This window comes from Nothoprocta perdicaria, unplaced genomic scaffold (genome assembly GCF_003342845.1).
Source record: "Nothoprocta perdicaria isolate Ctin4 unplaced genomic scaffold, notPer1 scaffold_2, whole genome shotgun sequence".
In the NCBI taxonomy this organism is placed as follows: Eukaryota; Metazoa; Chordata; class Aves; order Tinamiformes; family Tinamidae; genus Nothoprocta; species Nothoprocta perdicaria.
This window is the reverse complement of record NW_020455204.1, coordinates 5,939,380-5,958,665: the sequence shown is the minus strand read 5'-3', so window position 1 is coordinate 5,958,665 and position 19,286 is coordinate 5,939,380. Positions and strand designations below refer to the sequence as shown.

General features: G+C 38.3%; 1 protein-coding gene across 1 annotated transcript; it reads left to right on the top strand.

Annotated features, from left to right (window-relative positions):
* The first annotated feature begins 3,566 nt into the window (after positions 1-3,566).
* Positions 3,567-17,608, top strand: PIWIL1 (piwi like RNA-mediated gene silencing 1). Its single transcript, XM_026037790.1, has 21 exons — positions 3,567-3,737; positions 4,121-4,266; positions 5,934-6,078; positions 6,803-6,928; positions 7,790-8,004; positions 8,418-8,539; positions 8,821-8,901; positions 9,509-9,706; positions 10,513-10,624; positions 11,184-11,304; positions 11,637-11,754; positions 11,921-12,035; positions 12,629-12,816; positions 12,974-13,046; positions 13,408-13,608; positions 13,912-14,015; positions 14,378-14,448; positions 15,100-15,253; positions 15,679-15,804; positions 15,963-16,110; positions 16,851-17,608. Exons 2-21 carry the CDS (start codon positions 4,186-4,188, stop codon positions 16,965-16,967), a joined length of 2,616 nt encoding a protein of 871 aa, XP_025893575.1. The 5' UTR covers positions 3,567-3,737; positions 4,121-4,185; the 3' UTR covers positions 16,968-17,608.
* The last annotated feature ends 1,678 nt before the right edge of the window (positions 17,609-19,286 follow it).

Sequence of the window (19,286 nt, the reverse complement as noted above, 5' to 3'; positions counted from 1 at the left end):
ACTTGCATGTATTGTATTTGCAATACATGCAAGAAATTGCATGTATTGTATTTGTTATGCAGTTGGGTATTACCTCTTCAGTAGCATATTTTTTCCTGTAACATGCCTTTTGCTTTGTTTGGGTACATAAATAATAGTTTCCCTGCCTCCCAAGCTCCACCCTTGGTAGTAAGTAAACCAGGTGCTACTGAGTAAGCAGATCTTTGCCTCTATCCCAAGTATAATTATAGTAAATTAAATATGACCTTAAAAACTCTCATTGTGAAAAAGCAAAATTGTTAACTCGTGAGATATTATTTCAGATCTTGCCTCTCTTACTTTAGAAATAACATTTAACAACCTAAAAACACTGTCATCCAGACTCAAGAGTACATGTTATCTAGAACAGAAACCTGAATTGACAAGTTTAATTTTTTTTTTTTGAGCAATTTGTATTTGTTTTTTTTTTCCAATGTTCAATGAAGTTCAGGACCAACATTCCGGGCTCCTGAAAATTTAGCCCCAAGTATGATGACTGCATCATCTGTTCTGTTGCTAACTGTTCTTGCATTTTTATGCTTCATCATAGATAACAATACTCTTTATTCTTGGTATCTGGAAGTATTCTCTTTTCTGGGGCTAGAACCAAGCTATCAAGACAGCTACCAACACTGGGACTTCAAAACTACTCGGTGTTACAAGAACGTGAGAGCAGGACTTGCATTAATATACCTTTTATTAACTGTATTCAAAATATACTGCTGAGAGTTTGCAACACTCTTATTAAAGAGGATACTAAAGCTACTGAAGGGAACATTTTCTTCAGTCTGTGCATTCACACCACATATTTATTTACCATTCAGAATCCCAGAGTGCTGCTAACTACATAAGTTAACAGCTGTCTGCTAGTGCAGTTCCTGGCTCCCACCTCCTCAGGCATCTTTTTCCTGTTTATACTTGTACATCAAATGGGCCTTTGGAAAATTCCCCGATTTTCTTTTGTTCTGTTTTCTTTGTTCTGTTTCCATGCAGTCTTTTCCCCTTTGGAGATGACATGTATGGGAAATGGCTTATTGTAGCAACAGGAGATAGAAGGCAAAAGCAATTGCATCACGGGTAAAGGAGACATCAAAGCAAAGCGTGAGCCAAGGAGATCTGAAAGAGATTACTTTGTATGTGATATTTCAATGGGTTCAAGTCCAGCATTGGCAGATTTAGGCAAAACAAAACAAAAACCACGCAAACAGCTACCATTTTCAAAAAGTGCATGGGGCACCTGTTGAAATTGGTGCGCTGCCACTTACACATTTCTTGTGACTGAAAATTCTGTAAGCTCAACTATGGAGCCCCATGTGCAACTATAAATCAAAAAAAAAAAAAAAAAGTCTGAAAGGCTGAGAAAGCCAAATTGGAACCCATCTTTCATTAGGTATTAATTAACTGTCTTCCAACCCACGAATAAAAATTAGGGTGCTTGTTGCTGATGTTTATTTTCACTTTATGAGGAGATGCTGTAGGTAGCCAGCCTGACTAGGTACTTTTAACAGCTCACATCTAAAATTAAAATCTGCAGAGCAATGGAAGGAATCTGCCAAGTCATTGAGCATGGCAGATATTCTAAATGAATAAACAAACATTTTTTTTCCCCACACATTTTAGGGTTTTTTTTCTGATTTACATAAAATAAATAACTGCATCTTCACATTTTATCTTTAATACTACTAACAAAATTTGCATACTGTGCAGATTCTGCAGCTTTAACCCTCTGACCTGCCAGAGAGTCCTGCAGGGTGCCAAGTAATAAAAGTTCCCACTGTCGGTAAAAAGCCCACGGCAAGAAGTAATCAGGGCTCTTAAAAGCAGAGAGTGTGCCTCATCTAAGTGTATGTGTTGAATTTGTTAAATATTTATCCAGTTTTATATTTGAGTAATAAAAATAACATGCTGAAAAGTGCTTCAGCTTTAAGCAGCAATATCAACACTTAACTTTTMATATTTTTAAGGATTTTATTCTGTAGGAAAGAATTTGGTTTCCTGTATGGGCTAGAGACAACCAGAAGCACACGAAGACTGAATCTGGAGACAAACTGACAACTTAAATCAAACAAATGAGGATATTTGGACGATTTAAGCATGAATGTTAGCACCCCTTTCTACCTGGGGTAAGACAGAACAAAGAAAAGGSACATTTTGCCCCGTTCCCCGCAGTTGGCTGGCCTAGTAGGATCAAGTGGGTCTTTTATAAAGTTAGACTTTAACTACACAGGGTTATCGCCTGCCCCTTAAAGTCAGTGTCTCCAGATGCATTAGGTATCTAATCTTTAAGCTTAAGTAGCGATGTGCACTTCAGCGTCTGTGGTGTCTAGACATTCCTCATTGCTAGACAAGCACAGAAAAGCCACCGTATAGAGTTAAATTGCAGAGCTAAGCAGTGAGGCTGCTTCCCATGAGCTCAGAGAGTTTGGTTGCAAAGGAGATAGAGATAAAAGGAGATAAAACAGAAGCTGCAATTCTCTATAAAATAGCATAGTGTTTCAATGACACTTAAAACTTAAGATTTTTTTTTCTCCTAGCTGATTGTGGAAGAGTTTGTCCCTATATAGGGATAATTGCTTATGCGTTTTGCTTAATTTGTTGACACTTAATAAGTTATGTCCTGTCAATTATGTCCCTTTCTATCTCTTCATGTCCATACTGCATATGTATTCTTTCTAAAAAGCCAAATTTAACCAGCATTCTAGCTAGCCTCACTGACAAACGCAGCCTGTCCCAGGCATACTGTGTTTTATTCCTTGTTTCATTGCTCCACCTCCTGGCTGAATTACACAATATTTTTTTTTTTTTTTTTTTTTTTTTTTTTCCAACCAAGAGCTGAGGTGTGCTGCCTTTTAAAATAGAAAATTCTCCTGTGGCAAATGTCACATTAGTCTCTTCTCAGGGCCTCTCCACATCACGCTTTCCATTGATGTTACTGGGACAGACGCAAATAAGGCAACTTCTGTGAGACTAAAACACTCAAGTCTTTTTTAAAAAAAAAAAATTTTTTTTTTTTCCTAAATAAGTTCTTTTCAGAACTATTTCTGGCGAGCTCATGGCGGGTACAAACGCCACCTCACGAGTGTGGRCAGAGCACACGACACCACAGCAAAAAACCTAGGCATCCATGAGGCGCCCGACTCGCCTCAGGGGCCGGACGGGGAGAGRAGCGCCGCTAATCGGGTCCTCCCCACCTCCAGAACGACACGTCGTTGTTGTTTAATAAAACACCCGGCGCCGGCTTTATTAACCGCCTGAGGAAGCAAGCGGGGCAGGCGCGGCGGCGCCCTGCCCTCCGTGACAGGCGGGAAAATCTGGAGCCGCCATTTCCCTCCCTCCCCGCCGCCTTCCCCTCAGCGCCTCCGAGAACTTTCGGCTCCGCCCGCCGCGCCTCGAACTCGGCGTCGCGCCGCAGCCAATCAGAGCGGACCGCGTGTTCCTCCGCTCGCGCCATTGGTCGGCCGCGCGGTCGGCGCGAGGGGCTGCGCGCCCGCGAGGGCCATTTGCGCGTGCGCGTGCGCGGCGCGAGGTTTCGCGGGCTTTCGCGGGCTTTCGCGGCGCGGCCTTGGCTGCCCTGGAGAAGCGTCCCGAGAGCCCGGCCGGGGGAAGTGGGACGGCTGCAGAGGCAGCTCTTGGCGTCCAGTGGGAGCAGGCTGCGTGGCGTCGTTTGGAGRGTGTGTTGTGCTGTATGGGAGCCCTGTGCGGTTCTGCAGCTTGCTGAGGTACCGTGGGGTGAGCATCCATGCTGGGGCCGTGCAGAGCAGCAGGGGAGCGATGTCTTCCAGCAACAGGGCCCCAGAGGCTGCTGGAGGGGTCACCTTGCATGGGGAAGGCGGTTGGGTTGTAGGGAGCCACACTGAAATAACCAGGCCTCACTGAAATGAAAACTGCCCCTCAGGTAATGAGTCATGCTGGGTTAAGGCTTCAGTGAGCCCTGAGCACCAGCACGCCCCAGTTTGCCCTTGGGTAAGGTTATTGCTTTAGGTATCCCTGGGAAGATTTTATGAAAACTTACGTACCTTAAGTTGGGTAGGAAATYGTTTCACCCTCCCCATCCATAGTATAATTAAGACAAATGTAATAGTGTTGCTTATAATATTTACAGGAGTGAGACAGTGGGAGAAGCAGCCCAAACACTAATTCAGTTGGTGGTTTGCCTTAGAAGAGAAAATGACAGGAAGAGCCAGAGCCAGAGCCAGAGGAAGACCCCGAGGACAGGAGGCTGCCCCTCCTTCTGTAGGAGCTGTATCTGTAAGTGGATTCTCTTTTTAATTAGCTTCATTAAGGTTTGAAATGGCAAGCTCAGCCACTTTCTATTAATGTTGCATGTAAATATGTAGTATCAGGTATGTCGTTGCATTAGATCTTTTGATTAAATATATTTTGTGTGATTACAGACAAGGGCTTTATTGTAATACAGTTGTCCCGATAGAGCCATCCAGAATAAAGGAAGGGGCAGAATGAAGGAAAGGATTTAAATCCTTACTGATTGCAGAGGAAGGTGGAAACAGCCAAACATATAAAGCAGAATTGTTTTATAGTATTTGGCTTTTGTACTGAACTGTCACAGAAGTATCATAATTTCTAAGCCAGAATAATCTCTTCCTAATCCTTGCMTGRTTGGGAGTACAGTCTGCCCACCAAMAGCATGGGTTATCTTGGGATAGCTGGTGTCGGTGTCTGGCAGTTGGATTAGAGAAGCCAGACTGGTGACCCTGAAGCTGCCTGCCAGAGCAAGGGTAGAGGATAGGAGCAGAACTCGTCTTTTCAGAACTATTTTGAGTGCCACAAAKAGTGCAAGGCTTGTGGTAATAGCTGTTACTTTGGCTGTACTGTACCCTAATAATTTTAACAGGTACTTCATGGGATTGTGCACAGTAAATTTCTGCGGTAAGGCTTATGGGTATCTTGACAGACTGTCCAGAGGGTATGCTGTCGATGTGCTATGAGTTAAAACTAGGTGAAGAGCAGAGGAAAGCAGAGAAGCTTGTGTAGTTACTTAGCTGTGTTGAATGTCAGAACCTGCATAGGGAATCACAGGATATGTTCCTTCTCATCTAGTAGAGCAGATTCAGGACATATTGCTGGCAGGTTATGACACTGGCTCCAGTGATTTGTTGTAGGACAGGACAAGGCCAGGCTGGCTCTGTAGCTCGGGTTTCGGAATCATCCTGGATATTGGCCTGTTGCTTGTTTCCACTTAAAGAAGATTTAGTTCCTCAGCAGGAGGGACTAACCACACTCCTGTGGCAGGCTGCCATTTTGCGGTTACTTATAAAGCAAAACTGTGAAGTGTAGGATTGCTCTTGGCTGCAGGTTGTGTGGTAGTCACTGAGTGGAATAAATCTGTTTTTTCCCCTTTCATCTTCCATTGGAAGCTTGCTTTTTTTTTTGGGGGGGGGGGGAGGCAAGGGGAATCTCCAAATGGTTCAGTATATTCCTAAGTATTCTTTGCGATGTGACAGTTTTAATACTTTTAAGTTCACTGGACACTACAGTTACAAGATCTGTTTTTTATGTGTGAGTGTGTGTGTGTGTATATATGTATTTTATATATATCTATAAGTCTTTTGTTTGAAGTGTCAGAGGATATGTTAATTTTAAATTTGAAGACTGTATAGGGCTCGGAAGACTACATTTATTACCGGTTAAATGATTAATCAGACTAAGGATTAAAAAAATTGTAAAAGCCTGTCATTTTGGAGTTTGACATGCAGAGGAGTCATTCTGATTTTTGTAGTTGATAATACTAGTTATGAAGCTGAGGATAACTTTAATATTGCTAAGTGATGTACAGATTTTTCCTGTTCCTGGAGGTGGGGTATTCTGGGACTGGTTAGTGGCTTTGTTTTGCATCACTCTCGGTGGGATGTTATTTCTTCACTTGTAGTAGGAAAAGTTGTTCCCAACTGTTGCAGGCTTTGCAGGGTCAGCAGCCTTTGCCAAGCCAGCAGTCCRGCCATGTGCAGCCTCAGCAGCCCTGTCTCCCGCCACTCCTGTCAGCAGGAGAGCTTGCTGGCCGCGGGCGACAGAGAGGACCTCCAGGAGCTTCGAGACCAGAAGGTGAGAAGGGGGAAAATGAAGTTTATTGMCCACAAGAACATGGGTTTGGACAGAACGCGGTTAATATATTCTGTATAATATATTATATGTCTATTTTTTTTTTCTTCTTCAAATTGAGATTCTTGACTAAGATTTGGAAAGTACATGTATTTTTGTGTTCATGGTATTGCTCCTCTAATGTGCTGTATAAATGAATTCRGATTTTGAAAACTGTCTTAAATGTGCTGAGCTTAAACAGAACATCATTTCCTCTATCAAAATAGTTTAAAAATAAATAGCAGTTGACATAGTCAATTACACAGCGATGAACTTCGTTTGGATGGTACTGAATTGGAATCTGTAAGTRCAGCTTTCACTACCTTTTTCACATCACAGTGCCTTTAAGCAATTCAGTGAGTTCACTGAAGCTGCTATGAAGGATGTGTCGTCTCTGACCAAAAGTATTATTGACTCAGATGTTATATACTTAAGATTGTTTTTTCAGGTGGCTAACCAGCTATTTTGCCTAATCATTAACTGTCTGTAATTCTTAAGAAGCTAATACATATTATGTGAGTGCTATGTTTTGATGTGTTTGCTATATAACAAAAGCTGGAATTTAACTGTTTGTAGTTTCTCTTAATTTTGAAAGCAAGATCCATGTAAAATTAAAACTATGTTTAATTCAAATTTGTATCTAAATCTCCTTTGTCATTCTTGACCTTCCCCAATTTCCAAATTTCAGAATTTCAGATTTCAGCAGGCTTTCAAGAAATGTCTTTAGGAGATAGAGGTGGACGTCGTCGAGACTTTCACGACCTTGGTGTTAATACTCGCCAAGCTATAGAACATGTTCGAGAATCAAAAACAGGTATGTTAATATTATATACAGTTTTAAAAGCAAACCAAAAATGTTCTGTTTTATTTCTGCTATAGCTTTTATTTGAAAATCAGAATGGACTGTATTGGTATTACAATATCACTTAGAGAGTGAACTAAACACTTCTTCATTGTGTTTAAAAAAGAAAAGAAGTTCCTTCTTATATTTGAAGAGAAACATTTTGGTGGCGTCTTATGCTGAAGTATTTCAGGCAAATTGAGTAGTGCTTTAAATTCTAAGTGGTTAGATAGAAACAATGCTTTGGTTTTCCTGATGTGCACTTGTCCAAGCAAGACCTATCTTCAAGTTAAAAACTTAGTGAAATTGCTACTCTAGGCTTGTATGGTTTCTTATTATTTTTCCCTTGAGGACAGTATTTTTTGCCTTGACAACTTTAAATTTAAAGGCTTCTGAACTAACCCTTGGTGAGATTTTGAATCTTGCTGAAGCTTCAGAGCAATATGACAATCAGTTTCTTTCTCTCTATGCCACAAGTGAAGCAAACTGTCAAATGTTTAGCTTTGTTTCTCTARCATGCAATCCTGGCAAGCCAGAATTATTTGGATTCTGAAGATTTGCTTCTACAAGTTTCTATTCTGTGCATATGATTCACGTAAAGAAAGTATTTTTTCCGCACCTTCTGCTCACTGTTACCTTCTGACAGAAATTTATTGTAGTTGGTTTTACTCCTTTGAAAGACAGGCTACTCATCTAAATGAGTAGTTTTCCTGCAAGAAATAATGTCTAATCTTTGGATTGATGACATTAAACTTGCCCAAATTCGCTTAAAATACTATAAAGCGATGGAGGAAAAAATGCTATGACTATTAACRCATTTGTCTCTCATTTTAGGTTCCTCTGGTGCTATGATAAGGTTAAGTACAAATTATTTTCGCTTGACGTCTCGACCCCAGTGGGCTTTATATCAGTATCATGTCGACTATAACCCTCAAATGGAAGCACGCCGTCTCCGATCAGCTTTGCTCTTTCAGCATGAAGAGCTAATTGGAAGGACACATGCATTTGATGGGACAATATTGTTCTTGCCAAAAAAAYTAGGCAACAAGGTGTGGTATGAGAATACTGTATTCTTTCTATATTGACTTGCATTTTATCATGCATTTTCTTGCAACCTTGGTCTTTTCATACGTTGTGTACTCTAACATCCAACGTAATTGAAAGGCTGGACCGCTTTGTCTTGCACCCATACTAATTTTTTTTTGTTCCAAGCTGTCTGCTTGTAGAAGATACTTTGGAATGGCCTCAGTTCTGTTTAATTAGTCAAGCTCATCTGAGTGARCCGAGCATTCTAAAGCATTGTGGTTCACATTCATAGACCAAACAGGAATTTTACTTCCTACTAAGTCTTGAAATTACCTTGAGTCTTAATGTGCAGATACTGTTCAGTTTTGAAGTAAATGCAAAGCAAATTCCAGCCCTGTTTGCCTGCAGTTTTATTAACTGACCTTTGCTCTCTCAGGTTACTGAAGTGTTCAGTAGGACCCGTAATGGAGAAGATGTTAAGTTAACAATCACCTTAACTAATGAGCTGCCACCTACTTCACCTACATGCCTGCAGTTCTACAACATAATTTTCAGAAGGTTTACTTTCCAACTTATGTCTCTTGTTTGAAAATATTTGACTCAAATGTTCCCTTTATAAAGGATGATCTACAAATCTTACCCTCAACTACTTAGATGTTATTGACTTTGCAAGTGTCTGTAGTCTTTCTACATTTTATTTAATCAGAAGTTTATTTAGKGACTTCGTTTCATATATTGAGATGAACCAAAAATAAAATTCTACAGAGGATGTTCTGTGAAAGGATGGGGCTGAGTGAGGTTTGGCAGAATAATAACGACATAATTATTTCAACTTCTAGACTTTTGAAGATAATGAATTTGCAGCAAATTGGACGTAATTATTACAACCCCAGTGACCCAATCAGCATCCCTAATCACAGGTTTGGAATAAAAGGTTTCTGGGTTTAATGGGAGAGGGGAGAGAGAGGGAGGAGGAGATTAAACATTGATATCAATTTGGTGGTTTGTCTTCTAATAAAATTGTAGACATAAAAAGTCAGGCTGCTTCTGCTTAGCCCTAGGCCTGTTGTACCTGTTAGTAAGCTCCAGTGTGACTGGGCCAGCTCATATAGTTGTAATGCACACTCTACCATTGGATTTGCCTATGTAATCTGGTGGAAGTAGTTTTGTAGAATGTAGATAAAAGGCCTTTGCCTATCCCATGCTTTTTATTTAAGATATTTGAAAAAATTATGAAATTTCTTGGATTTTGCAGAATCCTCTGCTCTTACATAGCTCTATCTAAGTGGTAGTTTGTGTCACTTGCATTGCCACGTCATTAATTTACTCTTTTATCTTAAGGGAATTAAAGATACTTGCAGTAGAAATGTTTTTTTGGGGGCCTTTTGGGATCTTGCTTATATTTATAATGGTTTCTTTGTATCTTGACTGCCGTTGAGTGTCTGAGGAGGTAAACTGAAAAAAATAAGGAGAGAAAATACAGATAATTTAGCGCTTGCTAAGGTTCTGTATGTTTTCTTTTGACAGGCTGATGGTTTGGCCGGGCTTCACTACTTCTATTCTACAGTATGAAAAAAGCATTATGTTATGTACAGATGTGAGCCATAAAGTTCTTCGCAGTGAAACAGTGTTGGATTTCATGTACAATCTGTATAATCAAGTTGAAGAACAAAGATTTAGAGATATCTGTACTAAAGAACTGATAGGTCTAATTGTTCTTACCAAGTAAGATGTTTCAACTTGTTTTTTCCCTAATGTTTATTTCACATCAGTTGGTGTAGACTGTTGTAACAGAGTACATGGCACAGTTGGATATGATAGTGGCGTTTACCAGAAATAATTGAGAGCCAGAAAAATGTGTCTTAGTGTAGTATTCTGACTTGGCTAATGCTTCTTGATGCTTGTATCGGACTAAGAGATGTATTCATTGTGGTTATTCGCTTGAAAAGCTGTTTTCTCCGGCTTTTGCATCTTACAGTCTCATTTTGCTTGACAATGTATCCTAGCAAACAAAACCTTAAAATGTGACTAAACATGCTATATATGAGCCAGTTATGCTTCATTTAGCGGAGGTGAGTGTGAAAACAAGTGGGCATCATTGCTTAATTTGCTTTAATTCTGGTTCTTGTTAGACTGATTAGTATATTTTCCCATGTGTCTAAAACCCTCCTACTTGAAATGGCTGCTTAAATAGTGGCTGCACCTGTTCCTTAACTGATGATAAACATTAAAAAAAAAAACAAAAAAAAAACACCCCACAACTTGGCAATGATATTAGTACCATTGCTTGATACACACTTGGGGGATGTACCATCTTTGAGAACCAACTCTGAATTTCTGACAGAGAAAGAAATTCTGGAAGATTTGGCGTTACAGCTCATATCTACATGTTGCATAGTGTTTCTTAAAACATTCATTGAAATCTTAGTAACATACATTTTCCTTCTTCTCTTTTAGATATTAATGACTTAATTTAGCAGTCTATGAGTATAGTTGGTATTATGTAAGATAAGAGTCTTGTCTTTTTGCAGGTACAATAATAAAACATACAGAGTTGATGACATTGACTGGGATGCCAATCCAAAGTGTACCTTCAGAAAAGCAGATGGCTCTGAAATCAGCTACATAGACTACTATAAAATGGTATGGAGCCTGTGCGTTCTGCTTAAACTTGAAACTTCAGAAACATCAGTAGAGGACTAGATTGGATGTTGGATTAGTAATTAATAGTCATCTCTAAGAAACTTATCTTTAATAGAGATTACAGAGTCTGAAAGAAGTAACTACCCTAAATGCCACGCATTTCACCTTTCTTACTGCAAAGTGCTCAGATTCCACTTACGATAGACTGGACTGTCCCTTTTTGTCTGACTATTACAGTTTGATTGCTGGAGATAGAATATGTGGACAGTCATGTTAAGAGAACCTGTTGTTTGATAGTTGTAGTTGTTTCCAATATTATTTATATATAGCTTTCATAGCTTAAGTAGGGCAGAAGTTGCCCATCCCCAGCCCTTCTAACTGCCTTCCAAAAGAAAATATATTCTTTATTGATTTAATAAGACTTAATTCCAGTGCAGGATGGGGTTTATACAGGATAATTTAGTCAGAAAACATACTTTTGCTAGTAATAATGCTCACTTGAGTAACTAATGATTTTTTCTTTTTTTTGCTGAAAAATTAACATGTATTTCTAATACAGCAATATAATCAAGACATTACTGACTTGAACCAGCCTGTCTTGGTCAGTCAGCCCAGGAGGAAGAGAGGAAGCCTGATGCCAGGACCTGCTGTACTAATTCCAGAGCTATGCTATCTAACAGGTACAGAGTTTCTAAGAATTTGGCAAACTGTGGCTACTAMCAGAACTGGTAGTTCTACTTAATCTGTCAAAAGGTTGCTGTAAAAGTGTTTGATTGTGTAAGTGTGAGTTTGGACACAAGTTTTGAAAGAAAAAGCTTAGATATTTAAGTGAGGCTGTAAAGTTGTCGAATATTTGATATTACATAGCCTTTACATCTGGTGTGGAACACTGGCCCACTGCTAACTTGTGGACTCTGGTGATAGAACTTTTGTTGAAAAGAGAACTTTACTGTATGGAAAATAGAGTATGGAAAGTAGAAAAACTAAGAAATTAATTTTCYTTAATATACAGGGTTAACTGAGAAGATGCGTAATGATTTTAATATGATGAAAGACTTATCTGTTCATACACGACTGACACCTGAGCAAAGGCAACGTGAAGTTGGAAGACTTATTGACTACATCCAAAAGTATGATACCTTGATATTCTGTGCATCTTTAGCATGAAAGATTCGTATGAGAAATTCATATTGYAACAAAGCTTTTGAAAACATATTAACCTTTAAAATATATATATAAAATGCATCTCAGTCAGACACAATTATTATGTTTTAATATAAATCTTTTTTTAAATAGAGATGACAGTGTTCAAAGAGAGCTTCGAGACTGGGGTTTAAGCTTCGATTCTAACTTACTATCCTTTACGGGAAGAGTTGTTCAAGCAGAGAAGATTCATCAAGCAGGAAGAGTGGTAAATAAACAACTTAAAATCTCTTAGGCCATTCACCACTAAAACAGATTGTTAAAGGATGAAGTACTAGATAATTTTTTTAAACAAGAGTTTTGCATGAAGTCATAAACAAGTCATTCAAGTCATTTATTGTTCAAACAGGACACTTCTGAGTTTCTCAAACTGTAGTTTAAAAAATGTTGCAAGATCTTCCTAACTTGAATTACTGCAATGTCTTTTCAGAACAGTCCTTTCTGTCTGTAGAAAGTGGCTTAAGATATATAAGCTAGGGGAATTTAATTTTTACTAGCAAAATTTTCAGTTATTTGAAACCTAAAGCTTTCAGATGAAAAGCTGTTGATTTGATTTGGGTGGACTGTGTTCATGCAAAATCTACTCACTCAAAGCTAAGTTCCATCTTCAGCACGAGTAGCTGAAAGAGTAAATTGTTTGCCAGGATAGCACTACAAATCTGCCCTATAGAAGCCTCTGCTGTAATACTGTGTCTATCACAAATCTACATCTATCACWAATTAATTTCTAACTACACTGTGTCATGATTATATGTTGATTTTCTTTATTATCTCTCCCCTCACCCTAATGTTCTTTTACAGTTTGACTACAATCCTCATTTTGCTGACTGGTCAAAGGAAACCAGGGGAGCTCCCTTGATCAATGCAAAGCCTCTGGACAATTGGTTATTAATATACACACGGCGCAACTATGATGTTGCTAATGCATTACTTCAAAATCTGTTTAAAGTCACACCGTCCATGGGAATCAGAATGAACAAGGCAGTCATGTAGGTTTTTGAGAAACCTGCTGGGATTTTTAGCAACTATAAATATAACAGTAATGATGATACAGAGCTCTCAAACTTGCTTAGGTTTTATCAGTTATATCTGCCAGTTATTATTTTTTTTAAGTATTCATAATTTTTTTTTCCTCTTCCTTTTCAGGATTGAAGTAGATGATAGAACAGAAGCTTATTTAAGGGTTTTACAACAAAATATTACTTCTGACACAAACATAGTATGTATTTGAATCCCTAATTTCAAAGTATGTTAATCTCTACAATTTGTATCTTATTAACACTAGTAGATACATTCTCAGAAATAAAACTTCTGAGAATGTTTCTGAATGTCTGTTCTTCCTTACTTGCTTACTTGTTCTCACACTCTGCTCAAATCTGAGACCACCCAGAACATTCCTCTGGAAAAGGACCTTTGTAATTAGTCCTAACATATAGACATGAGAACATTCCAAAAATCCTTTTATTGAGAACTCTTGAATTTTGTCATGGTATGGAAAATATTCTCAAAAGCACTACAGCTGTAATGTAAATCTGAGACTACCTTTTTTCTTTTTTTTTTTTTTTTTTCCCCTATTCAAGGTAGTTTGTCTCTTGTCCAGTTCCCGAAAAGATAAGTATGATGCTATCAAGAAATACTTGTGCACAGATTGTCCCATTCCAAGTCAGTGTGTGACTGCTCGCACTTTAAGCAAACCTCAGAGTATTATGGCCATAGCAACAAAAATTGCCTTACAAATGAATTGTAAGATGGGTGGAGAACTTTGGAGTGTTGAGATCCCAGTAAGTAATTTTTTTATGCTACCTTTATATACTGAAAAGTAAGAAATTTGGGGGGAGGGAATATAACCTACTATTCTTTTCCCATAGTTTGGTGGAGTATTCTCTTTTTACACCTTATATATATGAGAAGTGCAGTTAAATGCGAGAAAAGATTGCAGAATTCTGAAAACTCAGTGCTCATAACTTCAGTGTTTAAACAGTAGAGTTTATATCATGATTCTTTACACTGTAGGGTGGAGGTGGCAGGTGCTTTTCACATGTCTGCACCCACTAATACATGTTCTGTGTTGATCTCCTTTTCAGCTGAAACAGCTAATGGTTGTGGGAATTGATTGTTACCATGACACGGTATCTGGGAAGCGCTCCATTGCAGGGTTTGTTGCTAACCTGAACCAAGGAATGACTCGGTAAGAACTTCTTTAATAAGAACTGCATGTTAAAATAATAACAGACCATACGTAGGAATTCTTTGTTGTACTCTGTCCCTTACAGGCTATGAGAGGCAAATGATGGGCAAGACCTGGGGTAAACAGCAATAGGGTGACAGATTTGTCTTGGACTTGTTTGAAAACCTGAAGAGTTTAATATGATGCTAAGGCTGCCACAGTGGCTTTGTGGGGCCAGTGTTCCCCYATAGTGTACTAAATCTTACTTGGCTGCCTTGGTAGCCCTAAAGATAAGTGGTTATAGCCATTTTCAAAACAACTCTTGCTGTTGCAATACATCTAGGAAGTACTTTGAAAGTCAYGTCTCATTTTTGTTTTCACAGGTGGTTCTCACGCTGTGTTCTTCAGGATCGTGGGCAAGAACTTGTGGATGGGCTCAAAGCCTGCTTGCAAAGTAAGGGATGGCTTCCTCTTCTTGCTGAATCATTTTCAGGGAAAGATAGCTTCATTTTCCTTTGCTGCCTTAAAGGGAAAGATCAGCAACTTTTTCTTAGATAAGAATGGATTCAAAATACAGTTATAATGTTGCTAACAGCTACTAGCATGGGAAGAAGGGATGCTGCCTTTGAGAAAGGAGCTGTTAGTATATTTTTGCACAGTTAACTTCCCTTTAGATTACTGCTTGTTTATCATTATGGTTATTCAGTACATTATCTCTGAACAAACTTTGGAATGCAGGTTCACAAGTTTTTCCCATTTACTTCCTTCCCTAAGAAAAATGTTTCTTCAGTGTGGTATCTCATTACTGAATTCTGTAGATGTTTTTAATTATATAACTGAATGTATATCAATACTTCTAGAAGGCGTGGGAGAAAATGTCACATAACAGTTGAGAGGGATGACAGTTCCTTGTCAAAGATGCCACTGGACTACATAATGCCTTTAGGGTTTTTTTTTTTTTTTTTTTTTCCCCTCTGTTGATACATAGGTAAATCAGAATTCTTTCTTAGTTAAATTCGATGTATAATGCATATCTGCTTCAGATAATGTTAGTTTTGGAATGAATTTTCATGTTGATAAATGCTTTTTTGTTTTTCTTTGAAAGCTGCTTTGAGAGACTGGTTCAAGTGGAATAAGTATTTACCCTCTCGTGTTATGGTGTATCGTGATGGTGTAGGTGATGGGCAACTAAAAACTCTGGTTAATTATGAGGTGCCGCAACTTCTAGATTGCTTGAGATCTGTTGGTAAAGACTATAAGTAAGTATATTTTCACCAAACCCCTGATTTTTCCAAACCAAAAAAGTCTCATGACATTTTACCAAAAAAATCTCGGTAATCTTCTTCCTGAGGAAGATTATCATCTTTCTATAAGGATTTCTATAAGGAATATTGTCTACACACTTGCTTTCTGCTSAAGTAGTTCACATGATTCTGCTGTTGATTTAAGTGGTTCTTTGACTTCATGTTKCTTAATTATTCAGAGCAGATTATTCGTTGGCACAGCAGGCAAGATCACAAAATAAGTTAGAGTTGCTGGGTATGGAAGTGCTTGCTTTTGTTCAGCKTCCATCAATGGCTTGCATTTTACTAAAAATACTGTTGCTTTCAACTTGAAACCCCAGAGAATATGTTTCTGCAATACACTTGATGCGTTTTTAATTAATTTATTTATTTTAATTTAGTCCAAGACTTACTGTGATAGTTGTGAAGAAACGAATAAGCACGAGATTCTTTTTCCAGTCTGGTGGCAGACCTCAAAATCCACCCCCTGGTACTGTTGTTGATGTAGAGGTTACCAGACCAGAATGGTGAGTAATACTTCACTTTGCCCGGCATCGCATAATAAAGGGGAACGTATCCAATGTTAAATTGACTGTGGAAACTACAAGAGTATTTTCCACACTTCTGCCCTTTGGAAAGTAAAACTACTATCAMACTTCTGGGGGTTTTGTTTCTTTTGTTACAGGTATGATTTCTTTATTGTGAGCCAGGCAGTGAAAAGTGGCTGTGTTGCACCCACACATTATAATGTAATTTATGACAGCAGCGGACTGAAACCAGATCATGTACAACGTTTAACCTACAAACTTTGCCACATGTACTATAACTGGTCGGTAAGTATTTTCTCTGGGAAAGGATAGGATTTTTCTTGTCTAATAATAAGCAGCTCTATGCAATAACGACAGGAAAAGTTTATGAGGTGCAGGGAGGAAGGTGGAAGAAGGTGAACTTGGAACACCCACACCAAGCCAAAAAAGCCTGCGGTTCTGCCTTGTGACCTGGAGTGGTCTGAGGTTTGGTCATGTTAAATTGTCTTGYGTTTCCAAAGTTTGAAGGTCTAAGGTAAGTGTTAGTCTTGCYACAAAATACTTGCCCTTCAGAATTGTCCCAAAATCTTAGGTCAAAAGCACAACTGAAACGGTTTTCTTACCTGCAGAAATGAGTCTAKCTTTGTGTGGAATGGAGAGAAAGTTGCATCTCCATTTCCCTCAAGACCTCTCCTTTTGCATGCTAAAATCAGCACACAATCAGCTCCTGTCTGAAGTGTGTTTTAGGTTTGTCAGTTTGGGGGTAATAACTCACGTGAATTCCAGTTTCCATTCCTGTACGGTATAGTACTGAATGTAAACCTACATGGCAGTTTGTTTCTTTTTTTGTTTCTATAAAACAGATTTTTTTTAGTCATTCCATATATGTAATGTTTGACAAATCTGCATAGGTTACAAGAAATAGAAACTTCACAGACACTACTACTTTTGAATTCCAGGGTTCTTTTACAATGCATGTTTTATGCTTTGTTACAATTACTGAAGATTAATTCCTYTTTTTCATTTTTTTTTCTTCCCTTCTCTAGGGTGTTATCCGAGTGCCTGCTCCTTGCCAGTATGCCCATAAACTGGCTTTCCTTGTCGGTCAGAGTATTCACAAGGAACCCAACTTGTTGCTTTCAGACAGACTGTACTACCTTTGAAGGCTAAATGTCACCTGCACGATGTAGTGCGCAAGAACATGTATAATGGTCAGGGGGGTGTTGTTCTTTAAAGATAATTTCATGTGTTGGGTAATGTAAATGCACTGCAGTGGAACTTTATTTTCATTGTAGGGGACTCTGCTGGCTAAAAGAAGCATGCATTTTTTCTCTTGGATTATTCACTAAATAGTATCAGTTATTCATTGTCTTATTTATGTCTTTGGGAAGTCTTTGCATTACTTTTTTTTAACCATATGGGGTGTTTGGTTATGTTGACCAGAATCCAGGCTTCTCCAGTTTTCACATTTAACCCTTCATTTTTCAAAAGGTGGTTGAATTTTTCTTTGTTTTCTTGGCTGTTAAAAGGTGGGCAAAGTTTTGTCTGCTAATCTACTTCATTTCAGCTGCCTCCAGAAAAGAGGGAAGCTATTTCTAGTAACTCCATACTGCTGTAAAACGTGACACACAATTTTTAATGTGTACCTTGCAAGTGTATTTCAGGGAAATTAAAAACAGAAAATGAAAACCTTGTGTTCACTTCTCTTCCTAGCAGTAGAGGAAATGGGATTGTAGAGACCAACATCAACTAAGGGGAAAGCTCTAAGCATGCCAAAGTTTCATGAAAAGTCAGGGAAAATTATTTCTGTGTCTATCATAGATACAGGAGTATTCTGTATTATCTGAAACTACAGACTCCTTTCTCCTAAAAGTGCTGAGTTTTACCAAGCTTGAATGCTGTTACGGGGGCTTTAATTACTTAGCATGAACTTTTAACATGCTTTTTCTTAGTACAGAAGTCGCATCAATAGCATAGTGTAATTAAATCATTGTGTTAGATAACTGCAAATACCTAATTTGAACAAAATTATCCTGGTTGACTATGTTTTTTTCTATTTATTTTATTTTAATTTTTTTAACTGACATTCAGTTAATTTCTGTCCAAAAATATCAGTGCCTACCTCAGCCACAGTTTGCAAAGATCATCCCGCATGGTTGTATGAGTCATGTTTTTTTCTTTTTTATTTTTTTGTTACGCATTTCCAAATAGCTAGAACGTAATTTCTTGTAACAATTGGCATGTTTCTAAGATTTTCATCAGTAACTAATGCACAGGACTAGCTTAATTTCTAAAGCAAAAAAGAAGTCTGCAGTTGTTTGCCAAATTTCATTTTTTTAAAAAAATATTATTTTTTGTATTAGTGAGGTAGCCAAAGTAGTGCATACAGAGAGGGAGGTATTTGAATTATTGCTGCTTTTTTTATTTTTTTTTCTAGCTAACTGTTGCAAAACGTGTTCCTTTTCTTTGAGAGATTTAAATAAAGTTGTTCCTGTTGTAGTATTTGCTCATGTGCTTGTGTTTGTGGTGTTTGCTTCTGAAAAGCTCCWTTCTAGCTTGAGAATCCTGGACCAACCTGGTGACCTTGAAATTTGTAACAAAGAGCAGAGGGGGCTTCTCTTCCCCATCTCCCCAAAAATATTTTAGTTCTACTGCATGTCCCTTGTCAGTGGCTTCCAGTGGCTTTCCCTGTTCAGGACTTGCTGTCTCTCCATTTCTTCCTAGCTGTAGATAATTTGTTTATACCTGTGACAGGTTTCTGCCATTCATTTGGAAATGATTTCTGTTATTTGAGGTGAATGAAGAAGCTGCTCCTCTATGCTTAGCTCAGCAAAGGCAGAAGATGAGCCCTGCAGCCTGCTCCTGCTCCAGTGGGGTGCAGCATTTCAGCATCTTGCTGCACTGCTAGTGCATCATCACATCCTTCCAGGGCTTCTGGTAAGTGTCTTACCTTGCGTATTTTAAAAAAGGGAGCTAGCCCCTCACTTGAGAAGCTCATACAGCACGTATACAAAACATACTGCACTCTACAAAATATCAAATTATTTATTTATATAAAATATATTACACAACATTGTACACATGCACACACCCACACAGTACTTTACCACACATTTAGGCCATTTTTTTCTTCTTTAAATGAAATGTTATAATCTAGCACACGGTATCTTACAATAATTTACATTATTATCTGAAGACACAATGGGGAAGCTTTGATCATTCATTTATAAACCTTCCATAAATTACAAAAAGAAAGGCAGTCTGAAAAGTATGTATAAACAGTAAAAACAATTTACAAATGGACAAGAATTACAAAATAGTCACAGCCAATGACTGCCATCAATGTGTAAAGTTTTACTGAGATGCCAATATTGCAGATAATTTGATTTTTTTWWWAATTTTTTTCAGCTGTTGCAGCCTTTTTACTGGCTACGGCTTATGTATCTAACAGTTTTCCATTTGAGTTTAGACATGCATTTTAG